The 27,149-nt window shown below is 37.6% G+C and overlaps 1 protein-coding gene across 2 annotated transcripts in view; it reads left to right on the top strand.

Annotated features, from left to right (window-relative positions):
* Positions 1 to 26,936, top strand: part of si:dkey-219c3.2 (transcription initiation factor TFIID subunit 4) — a 55,244-nt gene extending 28,308 nt beyond the window's left edge. For both annotated transcript variants that reach the window (XM_049483953.1, XM_007252856.4), the window contains exons 14-15: positions 2,742 to 2,858; positions 24,983 to 26,936. In XM_049483953.1, the coding sequence (XP_049339910.1) occupies positions 2,742 to 2,858; positions 24,983 to 25,153 (288 nt within the window). In that variant the 3' untranslated portion in view covers positions 25,154 to 26,936. The remainder of the gene's footprint in view (positions 1 to 2,741; positions 2,859 to 24,982) is intronic.
* The last annotated feature ends 213 nt before the right edge of the window (positions 26,937 to 27,149 follow it).

Raw genomic sequence — 27,149 nt, 5'->3', positions numbered from 1 at the left:
TTGCTAATTTGGCAAATAATGCATAGAAGCTAGCAACTACCAGGTTGCTAGCTTATAATGTGTTGGAATTTCTAATAATGCTAACCCTAGGCAAAAATTTGTTAGAATTGCTGTAAGATATCAGTAACGGACTGTCAAATCAGTTATGGTAGAAGTCGTTAGCTAACTAGGTAAATTTTTTTCACAGCATTATTACAGATAAGTCAACAATGCTAACTTTGCTATTAATTAACATTATACCAATGACTTCATGCTACATGTGGCTAAGTTAGCATTGTTGACTTAAATGTAAAGACTTCTACCTTAGCTTATTTGACAGTTTGTTACTGGTGTTTTATGGCATAATCTTACTAAATTGTGCCCTGGGTTAGCATTATTAGCAATAACCTGTTATAAGGTATTTTGCCCATCTAAATCAAAGAAACAAATTAGACCAACCCTTCTAACAATGACTGCTAATTCATTACAAATGAGTAAAACATGACACAAAAGTCCATTATTAGCCATGTTAGCATGTTTGGTCAAGCTACTTCTGTTAAGATATTGGCTAAAGATATAAAAAAAAAAAGGTTGTTGCCATAAACCAACAATTGTAGGATTTTAAACAGCCAAATATACACCAGGTTGATGTTTTAAACAAGTAATGAAGTTAGAATTGTTTACCAAACTATTATTTTGAAGCAGTATTGCAGTGTGTAGCCCACATAAAACTCTCTCTCACACACACACACACACTCCCTTTTCTACAACTGTTTTTGTGTATTCATGGGCACTGTGGTGTGAGGGTGAAAAGAGGTGAATGTTGGAGAACAGAACACACACACACACACACTCACTCTCTCCCTCACACACACACACACACACACACACACACACACACACACACACACACCCTCCCCTCCTGGCATGGCTGCCTCTGTCATTGCCTGCTAGGGCGAGATGACTTTACCTGCAGGCTGTGCTTTTGAAACCTTGCTCTCTCTCTCGCTCTCTTCCGCTCACTCGCTCGCTGGTTCACTCTCTCACTTCTTTCCCTTATGGAAAGAAATTGAATTAAGTGCTCAGATATGGAGTAAAAATGCTTTGAGTTAGGTTTTGCAAACGGATTGAAACTCTGTCGGGCTGTGCCGAACATCCGCACTTTCATTTACAGACTGAAGTTGGAGTTGAGGTTATGAAAGGGTTGCAGGATTTCGTTTTACTGAAGCACTTGCACCATGTTTGAGTTACTCAAAATGATAATTCTCCCTCTACATCTGAGGAATGATCTTTTTAAAGCACAGTTTTTTCCCAGATGCATCTGCATAAATATATATACTGTACCAGTCAAAAGTTAGGACACCTTAAATTCAGTGATTCTTTTTTTTTTTTTTTTCATTGTAGATTTATACTAAAGTCATCCAAACTATGAAGTTTTAAACAAACAAACAAGCTATTATATGTTATATAATATAATATTATAAATTCTTCAAATTATTCACCTCTTGCTTAGATGACAGCTTTGCACATCTTTTCTCAGTCAGGTATTTTCTCAGTCAGCTTTATGAGGTAGAGTCGCCTAAAACAGCTTTCAGTTAACAGCTGTGCTGAACTCGTCAAGAGTTAATTACTTGATTTTTTTTTTTTTGCCTCTTCATGTGTTTGAGAGCATCAGTTGTAAAGTTGTGAAGAGGTAGAGTTAGTAAACAGTGAATAGCCCTATTTGAGTAATGTTCTAACTAGTGTTGGGCGTATATGGCCCAAAAAAATAGATATTTATGAAAAAAAAAAAAGATTATTTCCCCCCACTAAAAACCAAACTACAGATGACAAAGAAATGGTTCAAAACTAGGTTTACCTGTAAAAAGAAATGTAAGTGATCAATGATTCAAAACATTGTTTAAAAGCTCATGCATTCCTGTTACGCACTGACCTGGTGTTTACACAGCCGCAGAGAAACTCACACACTGACGGACACTGGATTATACTTCAGAACGTTTGTGACTAAAAATTGAGAAATTCGGCACTAAACGAGTCACAGAAGAAACTTTGAAGGAGAGATTATTATTGTTTTTCACAATTAATCACAGATGCTCACTGGAGAGCGATGACGCTGCAGTTTGTAGAAACAGTAAGACATATTTCTAGCTAAATATGTGCTTTATCCCACCGGGTGTTTGTGCTTGAACAGTACTGGAACTTTTGTTGGTACGACCTCAATCCTCGGACTGAGCAGAATATTTAGAAAATATGCGCAAGTTAGTCTGTGCGAGGTGCCAGTAACCAAGGTAACACGAATAAACACTTCAGAAATGAGTAGCGTTTTCTGATTTTTTAGATTAAACAGATAGTCTGTATGTAAAATCGCAATTACTCCATTTTGATCGTTGCAATGAAACTGTAATTCAATTTAACAGTATTATTCGTAAAAATCGCCCAGCACTAGTTCTGACCCATATTATGGCAAGAACTACTCAACAAAGTTTAGAAAAAATACTTTAAGAAATAAATATCAGTCAATCTTTAAAAGTATCCTCAAGTGCACTCCCAAAGACCATCAAAAATGTTATGATGAAACTGCCTCTCATCAGAACCACACCAGGAAAGGAAGATCAAGAGTAGTTATTCCTTAATAGTCTGAATGAAGGAAAAAGATGCAATGTAAAGAACAATTTTCAGAATGTTGTGACTGTGATTATTGTATTCTAACTATTACTATACAGTATTACTGTAACGTTCGTGTTTTTTCTTCTGCTCCACAGATGCAGCAGCAGGAGCTGGCCGAGATGAGGCAGCGTGATGCCAACCTCACAGCCCTGGCCGCGATAGGGCCACGCAAAAAACGCAAACTGGATGGTGGGGCCTCTGCTTCTGGAGAGGTAAGAGTGCCTTATTATATTTTCTGGACAGAAAAGGTATCAAAAATAGCTTTTGCTAGAAATTAGGTAGATGTGGTCCATTTCCAATAACTGATATTTGTCATGTTCATATCAGCTAATGACGATACACAAACATTTTATGAGATGAGGAATGAGAATTTTAAGTGAGAAATATAATGTATATAAACCAAATATTTTAATGTAGATTAATTATGCCTAATGGTAGGTGTAAACCTGTGTGTTTTCATAAAAAAATATGTATGTAAAGCTTGTTAATAATGTTGCAACAGACAAAGTCGGGCAACCAGGTAAGGAAAAACACTTCCATCTCAGTTCATTCAGTCATAAATACTTGGAGTTGGAGATTAAGCGTATTAACTCAATTGACGTGCATGTAAAAAAAATACCCAGTAAAACACTATACCAAATTTTTATGTTTTTTAGTACTGTGATGCATCACTACTGGTTCTTTTTAGATCCATTATAACATGTATCTTGTACTCTTATGTGTCTTCAAATGGGCCATTAAGTCACATTTGCAATTCATACATTTTTAGGAAAATTGATTCCTTCATCCAAAGTGAGAAATTTAGGTGTTCCAACAAAACAAAATGCATATTTAAAAAAAAATTACAACTACAGGTTGCAGTCCTGTGCAAGTATGCTGGTATAAACAACTATATATATATATATATATATATATATATATATATATATATATATATATATATATATATATATATATATATATATATACTCTATTACAACTAATTTGAAAAATGCAGAGGTTACAATTTAATACGTCACAATATTGTAAGCAAGGTGATCTGTTGCAATTGTTAAAAGTAAAAAAAAAAATCAGAATAAAAGAAAAGTTTAGTTTTTTAATCAGGTCCACGTTATTGCAAAACAAAATATTTTCATACAATCGGATATCAATATTTTTTTACACCTCTACTCCATAGCTGAAGTTGGAAGCAAAATAATTTCCTTACTGAAAAAAATTACAAAAAGAATCATTAAAACACACTTTTTCGCTTTGCCATTGGGGGGGCTGTAATATTACACTAACTGTATAAGCAGAAGTCTGCTGCTGTTTGCTGCTTGATATGTGTGTCCTAATGTTCCATGCATAAATAATATCAGCACGGAAAGAAGTGGCTGCAGTTGAATGACCTGCCACATGGGTTAGATCTTTGCATTGCTTGCTTTGATGCGATCTGCTGCTGTGTGTGGCTCTAAATGTCCCCAGTATAAAGAGCATAAATAACCAAATAAAAGCATTACTTCTGCTCCCTGATTGCACTGCTGACCTCTTTCGCTGTGCCTTATCTTCATCTGCTCACAAGATTCCAGCTTTCTTTTGGGGGGAAGGCAGACGTGTGGAAGACTGTACCTACAGTGCTGATCTTTTTAAACAGACTGTTTCGCCCAATCTTTCAGAATGTCACAGTCAGGGTTAAAAAAAAAAAACAGAAAGGCTTTTATTGCACACGTATCTGAACTGAAGGCAACGAGCCGATCTTTCTCATTTTCGCCTCCCCACATTTCAGTCTTTCACATCCGCCTCTGTAGCGCCTTTGGCTGTCCTGTCCCCCCTCCCTCTGTCTCCCCCCCGCCACACCCCCCTCCCTGTGGAGTAAAGTGAATGTGACTTTTCTAAAGGGGTCAGTGCTGTCCTAGGGGCCTGTAGCTGGGCCTGCTCTGAAGGGGCCAGTCAGATATTTCATCTCCGCAGTAATGCGCCCCAGGGCCAGCGTTGCCTGCAGCGCGAGTCGGCCTGCCAGCTACTCGGCTACGCTGCGGAGGCTCCACTTTTAATTCTGACCCTGCCTCCTCTGACAGCAAAAAAAAGCTCTACAATGCTAGCTAACCCCCTTAGCGCTCTGTTAGGGCTGCCTATGGTGTCATAGCAATGCTGAATGTGAGGATACATAGAGGACAATAGCTCAGACACTGAGACAAAATCCTCTCACACTGCTGTGTCGGGTGTACATTCAGGGGAAGGTGTTTGGGATTCTTTTTTTTTTTGTTGCATGCCCTTTGTTTAGGCCCTGAGCCCCCTGGGCAGTTTCCTATCTGATTGCCAGTCAGGACTGGAGCTGCTGTCTCAGGCTTGACTAACCGTTTGGGCTGTAGGCTCGGCCTCCAGCGGAGCCTGAGGCTGGATTAGTCAGTCACAGAGCAGGTGATGAGGGCGTTCCTTAGGGGTGAGTTCTGGGCTCGACTTTAATAAAGGCTTCCGCGCGCCCACGGGCCTGCATACCAGACTGAGCCCGGGGGGAAACCGTGCATGGGGTCAGAGTTGAGCTGTCCGCTGCATATTAACATGTCCTTTCCACTTCAGAGGCCAGAGGGGCCGCAGTAGGGAAGAACTGAGGGTACAGAAATCAGACGGTGGGAGGAGAAAAATGGGAAATGACAGGAAAAAAAAGGGAGGAGCAGGAATTTGCTGAATGTCGTCTGGTGTATGCATCCATCATGTCTTCATCTTTAATCAGTATAGTGTAGTAGATGCTGTGTTAGATACATTGTATATGGATTTCGTTTAGTTTTTTTTGTTTTTAGTGCATGCATCCTGCAAGTACTGCAGTTTGCCATTAACTTTGATTTAGTCAGCACAGATGATCAAGAAAGCTGGTACAAAGCAAGATGCTGAGAAAAAAACTAAAAGATTTCGAAAGAGAGGGAGAGCGAAGAAATGAGGTACAGAGCGAGCGAAAGAGAGGAAAAAAGAGAGAGAGGGAGAGCTATACGCTTGCCCTTCCCTGCAGCAGAATTAACAAGGCATCACATGGAAAACTATCTGAGGCCGGCTATGAAAGAGAGGGGGAGAGGAGCCATTAAAAGCAGCCTGGAGGGATGGACTGCACCCAATATCACTAAAGCAAGCTCTCTCACCCACTGAAGCAAGGGCTCGCTCACAGGCAAAAAACCGCGCCGAGTTCTATAGCCACAATTAAAACCTCCCCTTCTGCCAGATGAGCCCGGGGCGAGGGAGATGGGAGTGGGGGGAAGGGACAGGCATGGAATACCAAAGGCAGACTGAAATGTGGAGCCAGTAATGAGCTGCACCAAAGCCGGTCTTTTCGCACTGAGCTGCAGTTTAAAGCGTTACCAGTCGTGGTTTTAGCAGCCAGTGCATATATTCACCTGGCAATACTCCGCATTCTCGACTCTGCCCAGTTTGATCTAGTACCGTCTCCATACTTGTTGCTTTTTCAGTGTCTTTTGTTCACTCTGAAGTAACATCTCGCTCTTCTCACTTCCACCGCACTGTTTGTTTAAACAGACTGAGTTTCACTGTGTTAAAGCTTCAGACATCATTAGACAGTATTTCAGCCCAAGTACTTGGAAAACCCAACTCATTCACTGGCAGCAGATTCAGACCACTGCCATGCGGGGAGGCTACAACTTCTAGTGACCAGTTCTAGTAACAGATTTAGATTACTTTATTTATTCCCAAGGGGCAATTCAAAAGACATAGTAGCTCAAAAGCATACAGCTCCCCCAAAAAAAATACTTTAGGTATCAGCATCACTACTCAACCAATCAGTTTTCAGCATTTTGGAGCTGGACTGCTCTAGGGAGGAAGGTTATCTTCCTCCTCTGTGTACTGCAATGTGGACAATGAAGTCTGTGTCCTGAGGGAAGCCATTCAAACTCAGGAAGCAGGACATGAGAGGGGTCCTGCAAAATCCTGTGAGCTGACCCAACACTTTGCTGATCACATAAGGTGGTAAGAGAACGAATAGGTTGCTCTGTGATTGTTGAGCAGACTTTAACCACATCGAGCAGACGGTTTGATGGAATAAAAGATCTGAAAATGAAAGATATGATACTTTGATAATAAAGGTATAATAGAAGGTGGTAAGAATTTTCTTGTTAACTTTAAGTGATTTAACTTCCTAAGCATGTACAGTGCTTGTAACAGACAGATCTCTATCTGTTGATTTTATTGTCTTTCCTTTTTAAAAATACTAGATACTTTATAGACATTTATGCTAAGTTATACTTTAATTTTCCCATTTTACTCACCCTAAACATAATTATCAGATGGCATGTTTGGGTAATTTACTAAACTAAAGGTTGCTTCTTTGGTTTAGCAGTGGAGTACATTTGTCTCACCCATTAAAGCAGCAGTACTTAAGGTTTTCTTTCATTGACATTAAAAGCATTCGTCTTTCTGAGTGTGAGAAGGGCAAAATACTATAGTAAATGGTATTGCTGTGCTTTTGCTATCTTTCCTCCAAATCCAAATATACAGTATTTATTTGTGTGTCTGGTAGGTCCCGGGATCTTTTTCTGGCTATGACCGATTGTGCTGGTTAGCTTAGCAACTGCTAACTGCTGATAGTACTGCTGATGGTGCTGATACTAGAGCTACTGCGAACATGGAGATATCAAAACTGCAAACTCTTCTGCAAGCGTTCATCTGCGCATTCACACATCGTTAAAACACAAAAATGCATTATTAAAAATGAAGAGAACTGGTTAAATTAGAGAGCACAAAAAAATCCTTAGTAAAATATCAAATTCATTCATGCAGAAAAGACACTGCACCACAATGCATGCTTTTAAAAGTACTTTTTAGCTTGTTAGGATCAATTACAGGGTTCCTGCTGGTCCTTAAAAAGTATTAAAATGTCTTAGCCTGTTACTGCAGAAGCGCCCTTTAGCGAACCCGCCGGCTGGCCCGTTCTGACTGTGTAAAGTAGAATGCTTAAAAGTGTCAAATATTCTAAACACACCGACCAACTAACCGACTAATATTTCTAAGGACTACTATGACCACCTGCATGCAATTTTTCAGCCATCTACATGGAACCAGTCGCCAGAAATCTCAAAGTGAAAACTGTTTTTTCATATTTACATGGGGAACACGCCTCCCCAACAACTTAGCCTTATAAAAAATATTATTAGTGTGTAAAATAACATCAGATTATATTATAGAAAATTCACTTACTATCACAGCATCCACAACACAGCACTAAACCGCAGATAAAATATAAAAAAAGTCCTTTATACGCCTGATCACTTCTCCTCACAAACATGCGTTTATTTTCCGCATAGCCTTTCTCTAGGTTCACAAAAGTGATTGACACCTATTTCAACCAATAGTCCATTCTCAGACGAATACATTGATACATAATAACTAATAGCTGGGGGTGGGGCATGTCAAAAAATACCATAAAAAGGTCTTAAAAAGCTTTAATACCCTAAAAAGGTCTTAAAAAGCATTACATTTTCTTTTAAAATGGTGCGAGAACCCAGAATTATTAATTCTCACTTTGCTTGTGCTGAATGTGTTAATGATAATCATAACCTTACAATATCCACTGTAACTGGTGTTAGCTCATGCATGGATTAGTAGTCATCTTTATAGATTTTAGATAGTGTTGGTTTGTTGTTTGTTGAAAAGGTTCAGTAGGGCGAGAAATTAACACCTCCTTTATCTCCTTCAGATGATTGACACTTCCTGTGTTTGAGTGTAACCATGTAGTGCATTTTGTGTGTGTGTATGTTTATGTGCATGTATGTGTGTGCATGCATGTGTGTGTGTGTCTATGTGTGTGTCTATGTGTGTGTCTATGTGTGTGTGTGTTTGTGTGTGTAATCTCGGGAGTTATCTGCATGTGTTTTGACATGATAAGACGGATCGTGAGGAGTGTGTTATCAGTTTGCATGGGCTAAGTAGAATAACTTAATGCCAGAGATTGCCTGTGTGAGACCCCAGGCTAGTGGAGTTGTGAGGAGGAGGCTAGCCTTACTCTCTGTGAATGTAATGTTTTCCTCTAAACATAATCATCTCCACAGCGACTTCCGCCTAAACCGAGACATGTCACACTGCCTACGTTTAGTCAGAGTTGTGTAATCATTGTGTGATCTTAATCATTGTGTGTTCTTAATTAGGCAATCTGTTTGGATTTACAGCGTGGTCAGTTCATATTATAATATTGTCCAAAGGCTTACTCCCACAAAACCACGTATTAATCGAGCTCTCAGCACTTGTTTCCAGGATAGGGATGGCTATTTAAAGTTTGCTGTTATCCAATGTTCAAACATGTCTTTTAATATATACAGCTCTGGGGGGAAAAAACACACTTAAAATTATAAGTTTCTTTGATTTTACCAAATTGAAAATAAAAATCTATGGATTCATGTTTAGATGCAAAACATAAAACTGATATGTGAGATATCTACAGCTCTAAAAATGATGAGTTTCTTTGATTGACCAAATTGAAAACCTCAGTAATATAAGTGTTTAAGACTGGTGGAGGAGAACATGCCAAGATGCATGAAAACCAGGGTTATTCCACCACATATTGATTTCTGAACTCCTATAACTTTGAAAATTAACTTATGTTATTTGCATTATTTGAGGTATGAAATCTCCACCTTTTTTTCTTTTTTCCAGCTATTTCTCATTTTCTACAAATAAATGCTCTAAATGACAATATTTCTATTTGGAGTTTGGGAAAAATGTTGTCTGTAGTTTATAGAATAAAATAACAATGTTCGTTTTACTCAAACATACACCTATAAATAGTAAACTGATTTAGAAAATGAAGTGGTCTCTTAAATTTTTCCAGAGCTATATATATATATATATATATATATATATATGTCTGAATATGTCTAAATATTACAAAAATATGGTTTTCCAAAAGTATTCCAAACTAACATCTGATGGCCAAGGGGAATTATTTTTTTCCTCACAAATTTCAGCTTAAGTAAATCTAGAAGATGTAAAAGTGGATTTGATATAAAATAAATAATGAATTTGTCTATTCATTTATTACAGCAGTGATATCTTCAACACAAATACCCATATTAAAACTGTTGGTGCCAAAAACTTCCCAGAAGAAAAACATTATCTTTAATATTACGTAGCATATTCTTACCTCTAACTAATAAAAAATACCTTTAAAATAGCAGTTTTAGAATCTCTGACTGTAGCAGAGAGAAACACATTTTTGTTATTGATGCCACGACATATGTTGCTCCTGCTATGTGGGACTTTTGGATTAGTGGAACTGTGCAAGACCTCTCACCAAAACTGCATAGTTCTACATATCCAGAGTCATATTTGTGCAAAGTCCTGTAATATTATTCTACAGCCTCAGTCCTTATGCTTCTTTCACTTCAGCTGCAGGTTCTGAATCAGAGCCACTCAGTTTGAGGTGGTGATCAAAGCACAATTTGTGTTTTCTGATATTGATGTATAACTGAATTTCACTCCACATTCATAAGGTAAGCATAATAGCAGAAATATCTGTTCTCACACAGTGTTGCTTTAATGTTATCCAAACACTATATATATATTTTTTAATGAGAATATTTGAGGAGCAAAATTGATGCTTTTGCACCAACTCATTTTTTGCTCAAGTCTTTTGCTGATCTTTTTCTCAGGTTGCATACAGTTGTTGAATGTGTTTTGAGGATGTAAATATTCAGGTTCTCTTTCTACTTTAATGATGCCCCTTGATTTTATTGCCTACATCAATGGAAACACTTTCAGCTCTAGAAACAAAGTTGAGCCTTTGGCACTTTGAAGATGCCCATCTACGAAATTAATTACCTCCCTTGTTAATCTGGCCTAATTAAAAAAATCCTATTTGTGGCCGTGAAAGGACAATGATGTGACCAGGATTCTGAATCTCAAACCATACAGATCTCACTCAAGTCTTTTTAGGCAACCCCTTTTTTTAATGTATTTATTTTCCGGCAAACATCCAGTGAATTTATTTTTATATAGTCCCTCAAAATGCTTGTAAAACGCCAGATGCTGACAGCACAGCTTGTGTACAATCATGCACTCATCATCAGCTGCAGGTTTAATCAGGTTTGTTTGGCCTATTTCTCGAGCCTTTGATCCGTTGAGAAGGCCTATAGTCACAGTAATATTAGCTACAGACCTTGTGTACTTGTGGACTAATCCATTAGTGTTGAGAGGTTATTGGCTTCCCTTCTGCAGCTGAAATAGAAGCCCATTAAAAGAGGTAATGTGTGCCGGCAGCGTGGCCTGCAGGCGCAGCAGCCGGCGCAGGGTGTATTTCACCCAGCACTGCACACACACACACACACACACACACTCACGCACACACTTGGTTTAAGTAGACCGAGGGTTTCGGGAGAACTCCAGAACAGATCTTTTTCATTTGCTCTCTCTCTCTCTCTTTTGCACTTCCATTCTTTATTTTGTGCTGTTTTTGCTTTAACTCTTTGCTCTTTCTGTCATTATATCTTTATTACTTTCTATCTCTTTCTCTCCTTCCCCTCCTCTTTCGCTCTTTCTCGCTCTTTTGCTTTCTCTCTGGCGCAGGCTCGGGTACAGTTTCACATTGATCTGTGAAATATCCCCTGGGCAATTATAAAATATTAAATCCAAGTCACACTCTACCACGTCACTCTCTTCCTCACAATCTCGCGCCCTCAAACAATCTCTCTCTCTCTCTTCCTCTCATTCTCTCGCTCTTTCTCACTTCTAGCTGCTCATTGTACTCATCCATCTGAAGTGTGAGGGACTAACACTTTCTTCACTTAATACTGAGGAAAAGAAACTTACAGGGTTGGAGTTTTCGTCCTGTGCTGCTTTTTATAGAACCATTATTTAAAATCAGCGGGTGCACTGATATGGGCTTATATATGCCATTTTTTGATATTCATACGGATGGGTATAAATGTTTATAAAAATGTATAAATTACATATTGTTTGTGCTGTAGCCCAGTGTCACCTAAACATTCTACTCTCCCAGAGTACAATAAATGTGGCATCAAGTATCAGTTAAATATCAGTAAAACATCACTTAAATCTTAACATCAATCAGATACAGATATTTTTAAACAGGTTTCTACCAGAACTACCTGCATCCCTATTTGAGAAGTTCCTTAGGGAAAGCCAGGAGCGATTCCTCTCTAGCATCATTCTGATCTGAAGTATGGAATCTGCTATACTAGATAAGACTCTGTTTTTATCCCATTGTTTAGGCACATACTGCCTTGGGGCTCTAAGGTCTATTTGTTGATGGATAAATGGAAAACTACGCTAGGAGTGGGTTTTGTTCCTTTGTGTTTCTGGTGAGCCTCGTGTATCTCCAGTATCTGAAATCTATGGGCAGTTGTGTAAATAATCCATCTGGTATTACCCCATGCACCCTCAGGCACTGATGTGTTTGTGTGCGCAACTAAGCCCCCGAGGCAGTTTACTATATTTCAGCTTATCTCTCTCATCTCAAAGCTGTTTGACTATTGTTTCTACCCGAAGTGCAAGTTTTGTAGTTCAGACCTGTTCTTTGAGATTTAGAAGTGATCGTTTTGTTTCAAACAGACATCAAATGTTAAATATTTTCTGATACCAGTATCGGTATCTTAAATATGGGTCAACAATGAACTCAAAATTTTGTATTGTGTATTGACGATACGAAAAATGGCATAGAAAAGCATGACGAGTACATTGTCTGTCAAAAATGAAGCCATTACTTGTCTTGCACCTCTGCTGGCTGGTACAGTTTGTAGCTCTGCCCATTCTAATATGTTTTAATGACAAAACTGTGCATTTCTCTTTGTTTTTCTCCTCTAAATTGTCTTTCCGTCTTCAGTTTCTAATAAAAAAAAATCCTTATGCAAATAATGGCATCTTTTATTATTTCCCCCCAGAAATCCCTTTTTTTAAAACAGTACTCTGCTATATTGTAAGAAGGCGGGGCTACACTGCTGCCCTGGCTTTATGAGACTGTATGCAGGACCTGCATTGCACAGTTTCTGTTCATTACATGGAGTAACTGAGTTGCAGTCAAGTTTTCAGGCAGCTAACTAGTTTAATCATATGATCATGTGGTGTTGTGCTGTTGTGTTTCATTAAGTTAAGTTAAATTAAGTTCTTTGCACTTTTACCCATAAGTCTGATGTTACTGTAAAATAGCTAGTCTGGCCTCTTTATTAGTTAGCCAGCCAGCTAACGTTAATGTAGCTACACAAGCTAGACACCAGTGTTTGTGCTCTTTTTCAGCCAGCACGTACTGTACTGCATTTATTTTTTAGAGTCCAAATAGAGTTAAAAGTATAATCCTTTCCCCCCCCATCATCACAGATTCCTGCTGACTCTCACAACAGCTCTGATTATGTCGTTTGATTAGAATCTGATTCTTAATTCTTCTTTGTATCATTGCAGACAGTTTTAGCGTAGTTATGCTGTCTATATATAAACTAGCAAAAAGTGATGGCCAAAATCTTATTTCCAAAATTGTTTTATCCAAAGTTTGCCTTTCGGTAAGGCAAAATCACCACCGAATGGTGGGGATTCTCAGTCTCAGTACTGTTATCTGCAAAGATGGACAAAATTATGTAAAAAGTTTAAACTTCAAGATAACTGTGATAAAACAAGTAACATAGCTCTGATATATATTTGGACAGTTGTCTCTGTTTTAGTAATATTAGAAGTGTCACAGTTGCTCTGTTTCTAATGAAGCATCAAAGAAAAAAAACTAAAAACATCACCTTATGCAAATAATTCAGCTTTTTTCAGTGAGCTCGAGTGAATGCTTTGTGATAGGCTCATTTGCAGCCTGAATTACTTCATAACTCATGAGAGTCTGATGACCTGGATTAAAGTGAAACTTAACATGAAGCATTGGTCTTTAGTGCAGGTGTTTCACTTACACAGCATACACAGCTCAGTGAGATTTCAGATATGGATCACATTTGTGAACAGCCTAAAATGAATATCAGATTTGGTCTGAAATTCACATTTGGGATATTTTCACCTGCTGTGTGAACATAACCTTGGATTTAACTATGCTTCTGTTCCATATTAGCTACATTAGCCTTAAAGCCAAAAAAATTCAAGGAAAATTGCAGATAAAATATGGCCTAAATATTGTAGGTTTTTTTCTACTTGTAGGATAATACAGGATAATCTTTGTAGGTTTTAGCATCCAGATCCTAATGGAGAATTTACTCTGCGACTCTAAAACACAGATGTCTGTGAGTGGATTCTTTCTGCAATCCACCATCTTTGTATTTCTTCTTCTGTTTGTACAATGTGGCCCTGAAGCTGAGTGTGTTGCCTGTAGCCGTGTACGCCACACACACACACACACACACACACACACACACACACACACACACACACACTTTCTCTCAGACACACAGTCTATTTCAGTGTGAAGACGGTGCAGCATAGCTGTTTGTGTTGCAGGCAGATGGAGCGGGAGTGTGTGTTCTCCTCTAGGCCCTGCCTCCAGCAGCCCAGCTTTCTGTGCAGAGAGAGAGAAAAAGAGAGCGAGGTTTGTTCTTCTAATAGCGTTTGCCTATTTCCGAACTCAAACAGAATAGCTGCAATCAGATGTTTTTTAAGTGCAGGCGAAGACCCTGCTTTCATATCGGTGTGGAGGCAGCGACAGCTACGCCGTAAACATGCTGTACGTCTTCCTAAGTGTTTGATGACTTGCTTTCTTTATGTTAAATCATACTTTTTTGAGGCTGTAAATCTGGAGGAGAAACTCGACTCCCACAGCTGAGGCTGGATGAATCACCCTGCGTGCTGCAGCCTCTCACTTTTACCTTCTCTAACCTCTGGCTTTGGTGAACGGTCGGCCGTAACCAGTCCTGCAGGAGCGATGGCCTGGGGTCCGTTGCCGCATTAGCGCGGTTCTGATTGCATGAGAGAATGTAAGCGATTAGCAAAGAGAAATGAACACATCATGACTCCATTGCACTGTTTAGGTTCGGCTACTCTTCACCCAAATAGTATCTCCTATTGGTTTTTTGAACATCGTAAGCAATTTGAAATGTTTATGTATAATTGTATAATTAATGAGCATGAAATTGGGCATGAATGTACATATTTACAACATATGCTCACAATTAGGGCTGTACAGTATATTGTTTAGCATAATCATTCCCATGTGTTCATGCAAAATTTGTATTATTGCAAGTCAGTAAGTAGGGCTAATTAAACCAAACACGTTTTTTTATTAAATCCACCTTGTTCTTATTTTTAATGACGTACACTAGGAACAGATTATATCTGCCCACTATAATTTCATTTACTTCAATCTTGGACACAAGAAGTCACAGAGCATGCAATATCACATAAGGCAAATTTTGAGGCTACTAATATAATGATAATACAACTCTGGAAATTAAGAGACCACTTCATTTTCTAAATCAGTTTCTCTGATTTTGCTATTTATAGTATGTGTTTGTGTAAAGGGAACATTGTTCTTTTATTCTACAAACTACTCAACATTCCTCCCAGACTCTAAATAAAAATATTGTCATTTAGAGCATTTCTTTGCAGAAAATGAGAAATGGCTAAAATAACAAAAAAGATGTAGAGCTTTCCGACCATAGATAATGCAAAGAAAACAAGTTCATATTCATAAAATTTTAAGAGTTCAGAAACCAATATTTGGTGGAATACCCTGACTTTTAATTTTCAATCACTTTATGCGACTCCTGGTGTAAAAAATCAAGCAGTTGAGCTTGATTTGATGGCTGTGATTATCCATCTTCCTCTTGATTATATTTTAGAGGTTTTCAATTTGGTAAGTGGTCTCTTATTTTTTTCTAGAGCTGTATAATAGCAGAATAATGCAATTACAATAGTTTAAAGAGTAATTAATGTTTGATAATTAAGAAAACTCATGGAATATAAAACAATGTAAATGTTCTACATACATAAAACATAATTCTGATATTTCAATATACATTATTTACTGCATTCGTTGTGGCTTGCCTTTGAGGGGTTTGCTGTGTCTCATACACTCATCTCAATATCGACACTTTTGATTGAAATTAAATATGAAATATATATTTTATACAAATACACTAGTTGGATTATTGATTTCTTTAAAAATATAGTGAATGTGCCTATATTGAAATATAGAGCCATCATCAATTCCATCAGTTCACCAAATTTAATCTTAATAATGCAGTTACCTTCCAATCTAGATGTTATAATAACTAAAATAATACTAGACTCTCATGAGGAGTTTTACTGTTTTACTGAGCACAGTGATTTAAAGGCCTAATATTAGTGTTATTTAATTAGTGTTACTTTTTTATTCTATTTTTCCCAAATGCCTAAAATCTTAGCTCAGTACTGTATATTAAGTAGCACTATATTAGATTGTTAGTCTGTATTTATCAGATATTCTGCTAACGTTCTCAGTACTCTAGTTCTTTCAGTAATAAATTAGTTTTATTTTCTTCTTCTTTCCTGTGCTCATTTCCATGTTTACTAGCAGGCCTCCAAACGTGTGAATCTAGGCTCCATCTCCTGTGTTTGGACTGAGCTGCAGGCCTGGCTTTCATCCCTGATTCTACACCACAGCCTCTCGGCTCTCACTGCAGGCCACGGAACTGCAGCTTTGTCAATACAGCGCTAATTAGAAAATCCCTCAGCCTTAAGCAAGACATTTTAATTAGTCCTTGTGTCAACTAGTTTACAGATTGGAATCCACGGTTAGTGCTGCGAACCAAACCGCAAACCAGGATTGTGCCTGGTGAGCATGACCGCGTCCGGATCGTCTAACCCCATGCCGGTTTCATCAGGTTCCGCTGCTGCTTTCTCTTAGGAAGAGAATGCGGGTGAAATTAGACTTTCCTTTTTCATCTGAGAGCAGTGTTGCAGGTTCTGCTCAAAAATCATGGTCGCATCATGGTACTGATGATACACATCATGATTTACTTTGTTGGAGACATTAACAGACTGTTTAGACTTGCTTACGTTTTCTATCCATGTTAATGCAGGAGGTCAGTTCTGTTCCTGAAGTTAATCAGTTTAGAGAGTTTCATTTGGCCAGCAGGAAGTGCTTGACACAATTTCTTAATCTTTATTTTATTTAGTGGTGAGAGCTCAGCTTAGTTTAAAAAACTCAGTTTGTCTGATCTCAGAGGGAGTTTTAGTTGGCAGTGTTCAGGTTCTGACAGAATCTTGTCCAACTTCTTTCTGGCTGGGACACTATTTTGTTTATCTGCAGTCTGGTTAGGATCAAGGGTTGGTAATGTTATCTACAGCAGTAGTGATGTACATGTGAAAATTTAAAAAAGAAAAAACTACTTATCTAAGTGTTTATTTACTCAGTAAAACACTAATGCTATATGTTACCAATGCAAATAAAATTTGCAGAATGTTTTTCTGTGTTTTCTCCTCATGGAAGTCTAATATTATTTATACTTACCATTTAACGTTTTTGGTAAATCAGTGTTTAATGATGTTAATCCTGCTGAGCTGCAGATTTTATTGAACAAACTGAAGGTGTCCTGCAGAAATCTGGATCGAAATCTTTGTTCTTTAAACAAGAAATTCTTGTTACTTCTTGACTGCATTTTGATTAAGTGCATCCATCCAAATGATCTGGAGTTTTTACAATTAGGAATGTTCTTATTGCTGAAAGAAATGTTTAATTTTATGTTAAGGGGCTAAACGTCTTTACAGTACTGTATACATGTCATGTTACTTGTTTACTATAATGTAGATCATGCACAATCTTCCTACATATTTATTATTTATATTTATTTTATGTTTTGTAAAAAAAAAAAAAAAAAGTTGTGTACTGTAAACATTTCTTGAGAATAACACTTTTCCAACTGTTAGCCATGCTTTAAGTTTGTGTTGCAACCAGTGACATTGGAAACATTTTATTGGTAAAGGAAAAGATTCAGTTCAGAATTCCACAACACCATCATTAAAACCCCGGGAACAGAAAATAAAAAAGAGAGACTGGAGAATGGCTTTTGTAGCAGGACCGTGACCTTAAATTACCTCAAGAGGTGCAGGCTGAAGATTATGCCATGGCCTGCCAGGGACAGATCATGCATGATCGACCTCAGAAGAATCTCAGAACTAAAAGCCTTTTACAAGGACGAAAACCAACTAACCAACTAAAACTAAACCTTCAAACCAAATAATAAGCAGTGTACGACTCTTAGCTGATACAAAAGACGTGAACATGTTGTGATACTTGCCGAAGGAAGTGTTACTAAGTAATAAACATGCAGAATGGCCAAACTAATACATTTCTGCCATCGGCCAGTTTGGCTGAAAATCGTAAGCGGGAATTTAAAATCATGATGGGTGCATTTCTAATTTGGATGGAATTTTATCAGGCTACAGTCTTGGTGTGATTCTGCGCTGGACTTGGGCAGCAGGTTCTCAGGCGATGTGTAGTTCGGATCAGAGTTTCAGGCGTGATTAAAAGTCTGTTTTGCGCTGGTGGTCAGGATCAGGCGGTGGGCGAGTCGGACTGGTCTCAGATCAGCGTTTGTGGACGGTGCGTAGCCGCTAGTGCGGGGCAGTAAAGGGTTAAAGTAGAGCTGTGCAGGGCTGCATGGCCCAGGGCTGCACTTCTGCAGAGACGGAGCTGTGTTCGTGCAGGCGAAAGGCGAGTCATTTCCCCAAACGCCGCAGAATGCCCACGCACACACACATACACACAAACACGAGTGCATACACACACATACACACACACACACACACCACCCGCGGGCTCTCCCTAACCTTTCCAGGGCAGGTCTCCCAGTCATTTGCAATAATAAGGTACTAAGGCTTCTTTAGCCCTGCCGTCGAGGCTCGCTCTAAATGACTTTGGGACTGGGCTGTTCTCCACGCAGTTTGTCATTGACTGATCCACATAAACACGGAAAGATCTTTGAAGTTTCTTTCAGAACCTTTAAGAAACATGAAAGCGAGGACATGCTTTTGCTTTCTTGCTCAATTCTGTTCGATTCATTGGAGAGTCATTTGGAACGAACCTCCCATTTGAACCAATTTGAATCTTGTTGTGTAAATGCCCTCCCACTACAGAGAGAGAGAGAAAAAAAAAAGCAAGCTTCTTTCAACATACGTTCACAGTCCAAAGATAGTTAGCTGTACTACTCAACGTGTTGAGCTCCGTACTTAATGTGTTAAAATAAGAGAGGGGAAGGGGAAAAAAACAGTTTTCAGTTAACGCCTGGGGCATAGAAATGCTCACATCGGTAATGTATTCATCCATATCTTTACACATTTATGCAAGCTTAACAAGCCCGTTCTCAGGCGCAGCACTAGGATAGTGGCAAAACGCCCCCGGCACGTTCACCCACACATGTTAACTGTGAAACACCATCTTCCAATATTTCAGTGTTTGTGTGCTAGTGAAAGCGTTTCTGGTGCTAACTAAATGCCGACATTAGGCTCAGCTTGCATGTCAGATTCCTGTAATGATAATCATATTGTAATCAGGGCTTTCACTCACAGCATAGTAATTAAAAGAAAACTCAGTACAGAATTTAACAGTGCAGTAATGGATGAACTCATTAGGTAATCTTTAATGATTTAGAGAAGATTCTTTTTAGATTGGTATGTTACATAGTAGTACAAAGCATGAGTGTGTTTACATGAACTTAATAATGAAAAATCTGTTCATTTTTTAATTATTTTAGTTATCTGATGATTTAAGTAGCTAAATGGAAACACTAGCATACAACTATAAAAAAAAAACATAAAACATAAGAGACCACTTTGATTTTGCCAAACTAAAAACCTCTGAATTATAATCAAGAGGAAGATGGATGATCACAAGCCATCAAACCAAGCTGAACTGCTTTTTTTTTTGCACCAGGAGTGGTATAAAGCTATCCAAAAGCAGTGTGTAAGACTGGTGGAGGAGAACATTCCAAGATGCATGAAAACTGTGATTAAAAAAGCAGGGTTATTCCACCAAATATTGATTTCTGAACTCTGAAATCTTTATGAATATGAGCTTGTTGAATATGAGCTTGTTTTCTAATTTTTCAAGAATAAATGCTCTAAATTACAATATTTTTTTTTTTTTTTAATTTGGGAGAAATGTTGTCCATAGTTTATAGAATAAAACAACAATGTTCATTTTACTCAAACATACACCTAAAAATAGCAAAATCAGAGAAACTGATTTAGAAACTGAAGTGGTCTCTTAATGTTTTTCCAAAGCTGTACATCTTTTTTAACAAGCTCACCAGTTTACCCTGCTAGATTATAAAATATATATTTGACTTCTATTATTCATAGTTCGTTAAAATATGATTCTCCAAATGATTTAACTCACTGCTTTTCAGGGGTATTCCCTATCAAGTTAAGTTAGATATTTTAGACAACTTTTAGTAGGCATATTTTCTGTTAATGGTTTTGGGTTAAGTTCTGGAATGTAATGGTACTTTTACATGATATCTGAAAATATGTAGGACATTATGAACTTTTACTTGACTTAATTGGCAAATAATTTTTGCTATTTTCTTTTCTTTTTCCTCATCACGGTACAAACCCTTCCTTTGGTCTTCTTTACCAAATAATCTCAAGTTTTTGTAATGCTCTAGGACCCGCCCTTTTCTCAACCAAACTGATTAAAAAAAAATCTTTTTAATTGCTGTTTGTTTTTTTAATGTAAGCCCTCAAACCAATTTTCAGTAAAGTAAAAAAAATTTGATCATGTTATAGTACCTATTGTTGCTGGCATATATCTCTGATTCTTAAGTCAAATAAAAAATCTTAACTGTTGTGTATTTCTGTAAAAGCAGTAGGCAAATTCATACATTTTTTTAAACATTTGTTCCCATTTAATCTCCAAATCTTCCCACAAAAATGAGTCTCACTGGTTGTCACGGTTGTACCTTAATTTTGCTAATGTAGGGGCACTCCCAGGACCACGTACTGACTTGCCTGAATAAACACATCAGAGAATATGAATTCTGTCAACATAGCGATCATGAGAGGTTTAGGGAGTGCTGGGAACCCTCACTGCTGCAGGGTGATCCTGTAGGGTGTGGTGTGTGTTATGTGCCCTGAGGCCGTCTGGCACCATTTTAATTCCCCTTTTTTTTTTATTTTTTCCTTCTTTCTTTCTTTTTTTTCTTCTTTTTTTTTTGTCTTGCTCTCAGTCAGTCAGTCAGCCTGTCTGTCTGTCTCAGTCTCTCTATACTGACCTGCTGCAGTGACTTTAAGCCATGTAGTTCTAGTTTGATGTCACACCACATATCGCTGAACAATCGTAATACATTTGCTTCTCCTTACTTGGCCAGCTTTACTAAAGCTACATTTGGATTATACTCTAGCGTACCGCTACACCATTGGTAAACAAATGCAAATAGGTGTTAATTATACTAATTATAGAGACGCATATTGTGGTCACATCTTGTATAAAAGTTCTGTTACTTCTGTTCTGCCACAAGACACAGTACTTGTTTAAAAAACAAAATTATACATTTATTTGACACATTCAAGCTTCCGATGCTGAATGGTCTAGTGAAGAAGCAGAAAAAAAAAATCACATTTGTGCAGGCATTGCTGCACAGTAGAGCAGTGCACATTTATCTGGAAATCTGAAAGCTAAACACACTTGAAGGAGAGTACTAACTTTTAATTCTATTATTAGGTAACACATTCTTTCACAATTTTAAAATTAATTAAAAGTTGCATCAAATACAAATGTTGTAATCTGCCTTTTATCTTACAGCATAATCTTTGTGGTTTTAATTACATTAAACATCCATGCTCTGATATACCTCATCCAAGCAATTAGCCAGAAAATACAGATGCACCAAAATGAACATGAAGCTGAAACCATTTTTTTTTTTGTGTGTGTCAGGTTCTCATGCATTTTGTCAACATTTTTTTAACACTACATAAATGAAATATGCTGTATATGTTTTGGGCTTGCCTTTTTTTTAAGGAACTACAATTAAAAAATATTTAACACTTTTTACTTTTTAGTATCTCAACCAACAAGGATGAATAAATTTACTTCAGTTGTAATATTCAAATCATGAATTTAGCAGTCTTAGTCTAGTCACAGATTTACTTCAGCACTGCGATTTCTTTATTACTTTACTTTAGTGCTGTTCTAATCATATTTTTAAGTGAAATTTAGACAAAGGCAACCGGCCTCTGGGTAAACAAACAGATGCTAAGAGCTAAGTTGCCCTAGCTAATATTACTGTCCTAGCCCTTAAAGCTTTTACCTTTCAACTGGATAATGTCCAGTTTGTGCAGATATAGTAAACTGATATTGAGAGTGACAAGTGATGCGCAAGGCAAAGCAAGTTTATATAGCACTTTTCATACACAACGGTCTTTCAAAGTGCTTTAGAAATAAAAATATATATATATATATATATAAAAATTAAAGAACGTGAAAGAATAACAATAATAAAAATAAAATAAGAATAAAGCATGAATGATTCAAATATGATTAAAACAAAGAGAAGTCAAATTTAAATATGAATTGGAAATAAAAATGAAATAAGAATGCGAATAAAAATAATATATATATATTTAGAAGAGGGAAAATTACCTAAATGAATTAGAATAAGAGAGTACAGTTAGTTTGTTGCGTGTATGCAAGTAGAACATAAAAATAAGCTTAAACCTGATGTTTATCTACCCTGTATACAACATTTCTCTGCGGGATGCTGGGGAAGGAGAAAGGGGTTGAGTCAACTGAAAATTTTCTGCCAAAAATAACTGAATATATACAGTTCCAAATATTTGGTGCATTCCTGTGTCACCGGCTTGAGCATTTTTAATTAGATGATCACTCTGATCCCATTTCTGCATTTTGTGATTATTTCTTTAGCTAGATAAATGTATTGAAGACCTCAATGGGCTTCGTCACTAGAGCAGAGCTTCCATGTAGGTGATGAGAGTTGCATTTTAAAATAATTTCATGGCAGAACCTTAGGCCACTCCCTTTACTGTCAGATATATCAGCCCATCCTGATCAAGGAGACCTTTGAAATGTACAGGACAGAGTTACTGCAGTAATATTGTTGGGAACCGCATTACCTCTGCTGGAATCAGCTGCACTCAGGGAGTGGTATGAGGCAGAAGCTGTGGGCAAAGGTGTGGCTCTGTGTCCCGAGGCAGAAGGGACCCAGCCTTTCATTTGCAGGTGTGGCTGTACACACACAGACACGCAGGCCTCGACGGGCTCGCAGGCGGTCAGGCTAAAATCATTATCTCTAGGCCTGTTAAACGTTGTTTAGTCTCTGGAGGGTTTTGGATCAGAAAGCTCACGGTTTGAAAAGACTCTCAGCAGAGGACTGAACAGGAATCGGCTTCCCCTCACCAGATACATCTAATTCACTCTCTGACAGAGTGGAGCTGATCCACAGTGCAGCAGCTTTGCTTTAGTGTAGTTATTTTACACTAAAGGTAAAATTCTGCTCTATGATTCTGGTATTATAAATATAAAGATGTGCTTCACTAACAAAATCAAGAATTATTACACTCTTAATCCTTTATTCCACCTAAATGTGAATATTCTATGACATTTTTTAATAGGAGAGTTTTAAAATAGTAAGAATGATTTTGTTTCGCAGTTGTTTGAACATGTAGAATAATGTGTACATGTGCATTCATTAAGTGATCCAGACAAAGGCTATATTCACATTAGCAGGCTGAAGTGACTCAAATCAGATTTTTTTTTTTGCTCAATGTGCCTCAGATCAGAATTTTTTTCATGAATGTGTGAATTTGCAAAATCCAATTTTTGTCAAATCAGATCCAAGTCACTTTCATATGTGATCCTAAATCGGATACATATCCAATCCATCGTTTTTTGGTGTTTGTGAAGAGGGCGACATTTCTACACGTATCACTGTGCACATGTGAGGTGTTGTAGGGACAGATTTTTTTCACATTACACACAGATACAGCTCACTTAAATTTGTAAATGTGAACCGTCAACATGGCCAAATCCGATCTGAGCAAAAAAAATAAATAAATAAATATAAATCTTATTTGAGCAATGTGGCTTGTAATGTGAACATAAATGTTGTCTGTTGCCTTAAAAATTTGTGGTGTATCCATTATTTATCCTAAAATTAATTATATTTTAAGTAAAGAAATGTTGTATTCTACTATTCTATATACTAGAATTCTACTCTTCTAATATTGATCGCATATGGACATATAATGGAGCAGATTATATCTGAGATTGGCACTAGGATCCCCTGTTCTAATAGACTGTTGATTCTCTTGTGATTTAAAACAGTTTATTTAAATATTTCAACAACCGCTTTCCCAAGTTTTTCTTCTCTTTCAGGAGCTCCATTGTATGTATTTTTTCAATGAAAACCACTGGCAATGAGTTGTAGTGCATCCCATCCTCAAGGCACCCATGCTCAAATAACTGTGCTTTTAATAAATCAATCAATCATAAATTGTAGGTGGTGTAAATTTGGGGGTTGATTTTGTTTGAGGGCAGAGTGTCAGAGGCTGAAACTTGTAAACCATTCTTTAAAACAGTAGAGTAATAAGAGTTCTGTACTTAAATTCTCTTTAACATCTTGAATATAATCAGTGTATTATCGTCAACAAATCAAACATAAACATAAATCAAACTAAATCAAACATAGAAAATGAAAAAAAAAGTTGATTTGTCATCTGAAAGTTATTAATTCAATAACTCAAAAAAAAAATCTCCAGGGCTGTTTTTTCCTCCCATTTTCTGTTTTTTTTTTTTTTTTTTTTTTTGGGCATGTAATCAGTATTGTTTTGAATTCAAAGTCAAAACAAATCAGTCCATCGAACAGACACTTGGTTGTAGGCTGAAATCTGTGGACGTCAGACCAAATAATAATATACTGCAGTAATGGTTTTGAGAAAAAGGTTAATACCACCCAATCGTAGACCTTCTAACGTTTTAAATGTATACAGGGGAGATGGTGGAAGGGGATTCACCATAATGCAGTTAAAAAATTGTAACTCTGTGCCATTTTGAGGAATGACACATTTTGTAGATATTTATTTTGACTATAAATAAACAAATAATGCATTGATTACCTGAACATTAAAACAGTACTGGACATCGTTTTACCCCCATGTATAATTTAAACACAATGATATAAACATTAATATATATAATGTTGATATAAAGGGTAAGTCTAAAGGACAACCTTTTATTTCAGACACAGCCTAAAAAAGAGAGCCCCCTCACCTTTTACTCAGATTTATTCAGATGTGATTTTCTCTTTCGTTTCTGAAATAAAAGCATGTTCTGTGAATTTAGACCAACCCTGTTGAATATGATGCGTTATTTGTCTTCTGTCGAGACACAACCAGTTGGAATGTGACTGAATTCTGATTTATTTAATTTCAGGTGTCTGGAGGCTCTTTGAGCGCTGCAGCCTCTTCCTCGTCGTCCTCCTCCTCCTCTCGGCAGGTCCGGCAGCGGATCACGCGGGTTAACCTCAGGGACTTGATCTTCTGCCTGGAGCAGGAGCGCTCCACGGCCCGCTCGCTGCTGCTCTACAAAGCTCTGCTCAAATAGAACTGGACCAGCACAGGTCAGCTTCATCCAGGCCAGAGTTCCTCCCTCGCCATCTCTCTTCTTCCTGTCCGTAGGGTCTGACCAGAGCCCTGTCGGGACCCTCAGTCACGCCCCGCTGTGGTTTGATGGACCCGGTCCGTTTTCTCCCGGCCTGCTTCCCCTGCGTCACCTCCTGCATTTTTCTTTGTGCCTTCAGGCAAAGCTGGGACACAATCACTGAGATCCTGTCTTTGCTTTCAGAGGAATGTATTAGAAACTAATGCTCCCCACACGCATATTCAGGAAGCGAGTGATAGAAAGCCATGAAGGAGGAGGAGGGGGGTGTAGGTAATAGCAGCGTGCGTTTTTCGTTAGTTTGTTCATTTTTTTTCCTCATTGCAGTATGGGTATTCGGTACAGGAGCCAACACAATAGGAGAGTTTTTAACGTGTTCCATTTGAATCCGATTTGATTTTATGTTGGAGGATGACGTTTAGATTTATTGGTATAATGTATGATTGGACTTGAAGCTGTATTTTAACTTAAATGCCTCATTTGCAATATGGACACTGGAAGTGTGAATGTATAGTTTTGTTTTGTTTTGTTTTTTTCCTTTTTTTTTAAGCAGTCTAACAAATTATTAAATATTTTAATAACATGACTTTCATACCTCCAAATGATGGTTTGGACTGATCTCGTTTCAGTAAGATTATGCAAAATGAAGACACTCAGTGTTGCTGTTCTTCATCCTATGGGGTGCAGTTTTGTAAATCAGTGACAGTATTTTTTCCTCGCACTCCTGACGTGGAGTGTGTTTGTGTGTTAGCTGTGAAGAGTTACGGTGGAGGAAAATGGCACGGCCCCATCTGTAATGATGAGGCTGTCGTGATTTCACCCATATGGATGATGGTGCGTACAGTCGTTTGGATGTTCAAATGAAAATTAAGAGCAGCTTTTCATCAGTGAAACAATCAGCTAGAAAGAGATCACATAGCATAGCAGACAATTCTGATTTTAAAATGAAAGATTGAATGAGTTTAATGAGGCCTTTTAGAACAAATTGGACTGTTTGACTGATTTTATAATCAAATCAAAGTGGAAATTGGAGTGTTTGTTCCAGTCAGCCCCAGCAGGACATGACCCCAGTGATCGTGAAGGGTTTAAGGGAGTTTGAATTGGACTTCTGTTTTACTGACAGAAGAAGAGAAAACAAAGGAATCAGCAGTGCACTCAAAAATAAAGATACTGCAAAGGGTGGTTTGAGTGATGCCATAGTAGAAACCAATTTTTGTTCATTTTTGTAAAGGACATGTAACATTAATGTGATGCTCCTTTATATTAGTGAAAAATCATTCAGTTCTCTTGACTTCTTTAAACCTTTAAAGGTTCCTCACTGTTTTTATTTCTTTTACAAAAATGATATAAACTTGCATTACAGAACCAGAAACGGGTTCCTTTCAAATGGCATCACTCACACACAGATCCCTTTGTAGCAGCTTTATTTAGAGACACACACAGTCATAATCACTCTAGATCATCACAGCCAAAACCCACCTTCGTCCTCTCTGTGCGGCAAGGCTTGCACACGAAAGAGCTCAGACAAACCGAGTGTTGCTGATCCAGTGGTCAGGTCTTTGATTATTTTTATGTTGTATTGTCTACAAAGACCATATTATCTATTATAAACTCTATATTTTTGGTAAATTTAACAGTTTTTAAATGTTTGGCTGGTTTGAAAAGAAGTGTTCATCTCTCAGAAATTTGTACTATTTTGTAAAAGAATAAAGTTCCTTACCACAGCGTTTCTGCAAAGCTCACTCAACTTCTTCAGAGGAGGCTCCTCTAGTAAACCAGCACCACCTGAGATGATCTCCCAGTTTCGGATTGTGAGACAGCTGCTCCTGAGCCTGTTCTGGAGAATTTAATTCATTCATTAATTAATTAATTTTTTTTTTTTTACACAAGAATCTTCCCTCGTGCACACAGTGCTGCCATTCTATGTTGTCACACTTAAGGT

This window comes from Astyanax mexicanus, chromosome 10, assembly GCF_023375975.1.
Source record: "Astyanax mexicanus isolate ESR-SI-001 chromosome 10, AstMex3_surface, whole genome shotgun sequence".
Lineage (NCBI taxonomy): Eukaryota > Metazoa > Chordata > Actinopteri > Characiformes > Acestrorhamphidae > Astyanax > Astyanax mexicanus.
The sequence above is the reverse complement of the archived record's forward strand: the minus strand, read 5'-3'. Positions and strand labels throughout refer to the sequence as shown.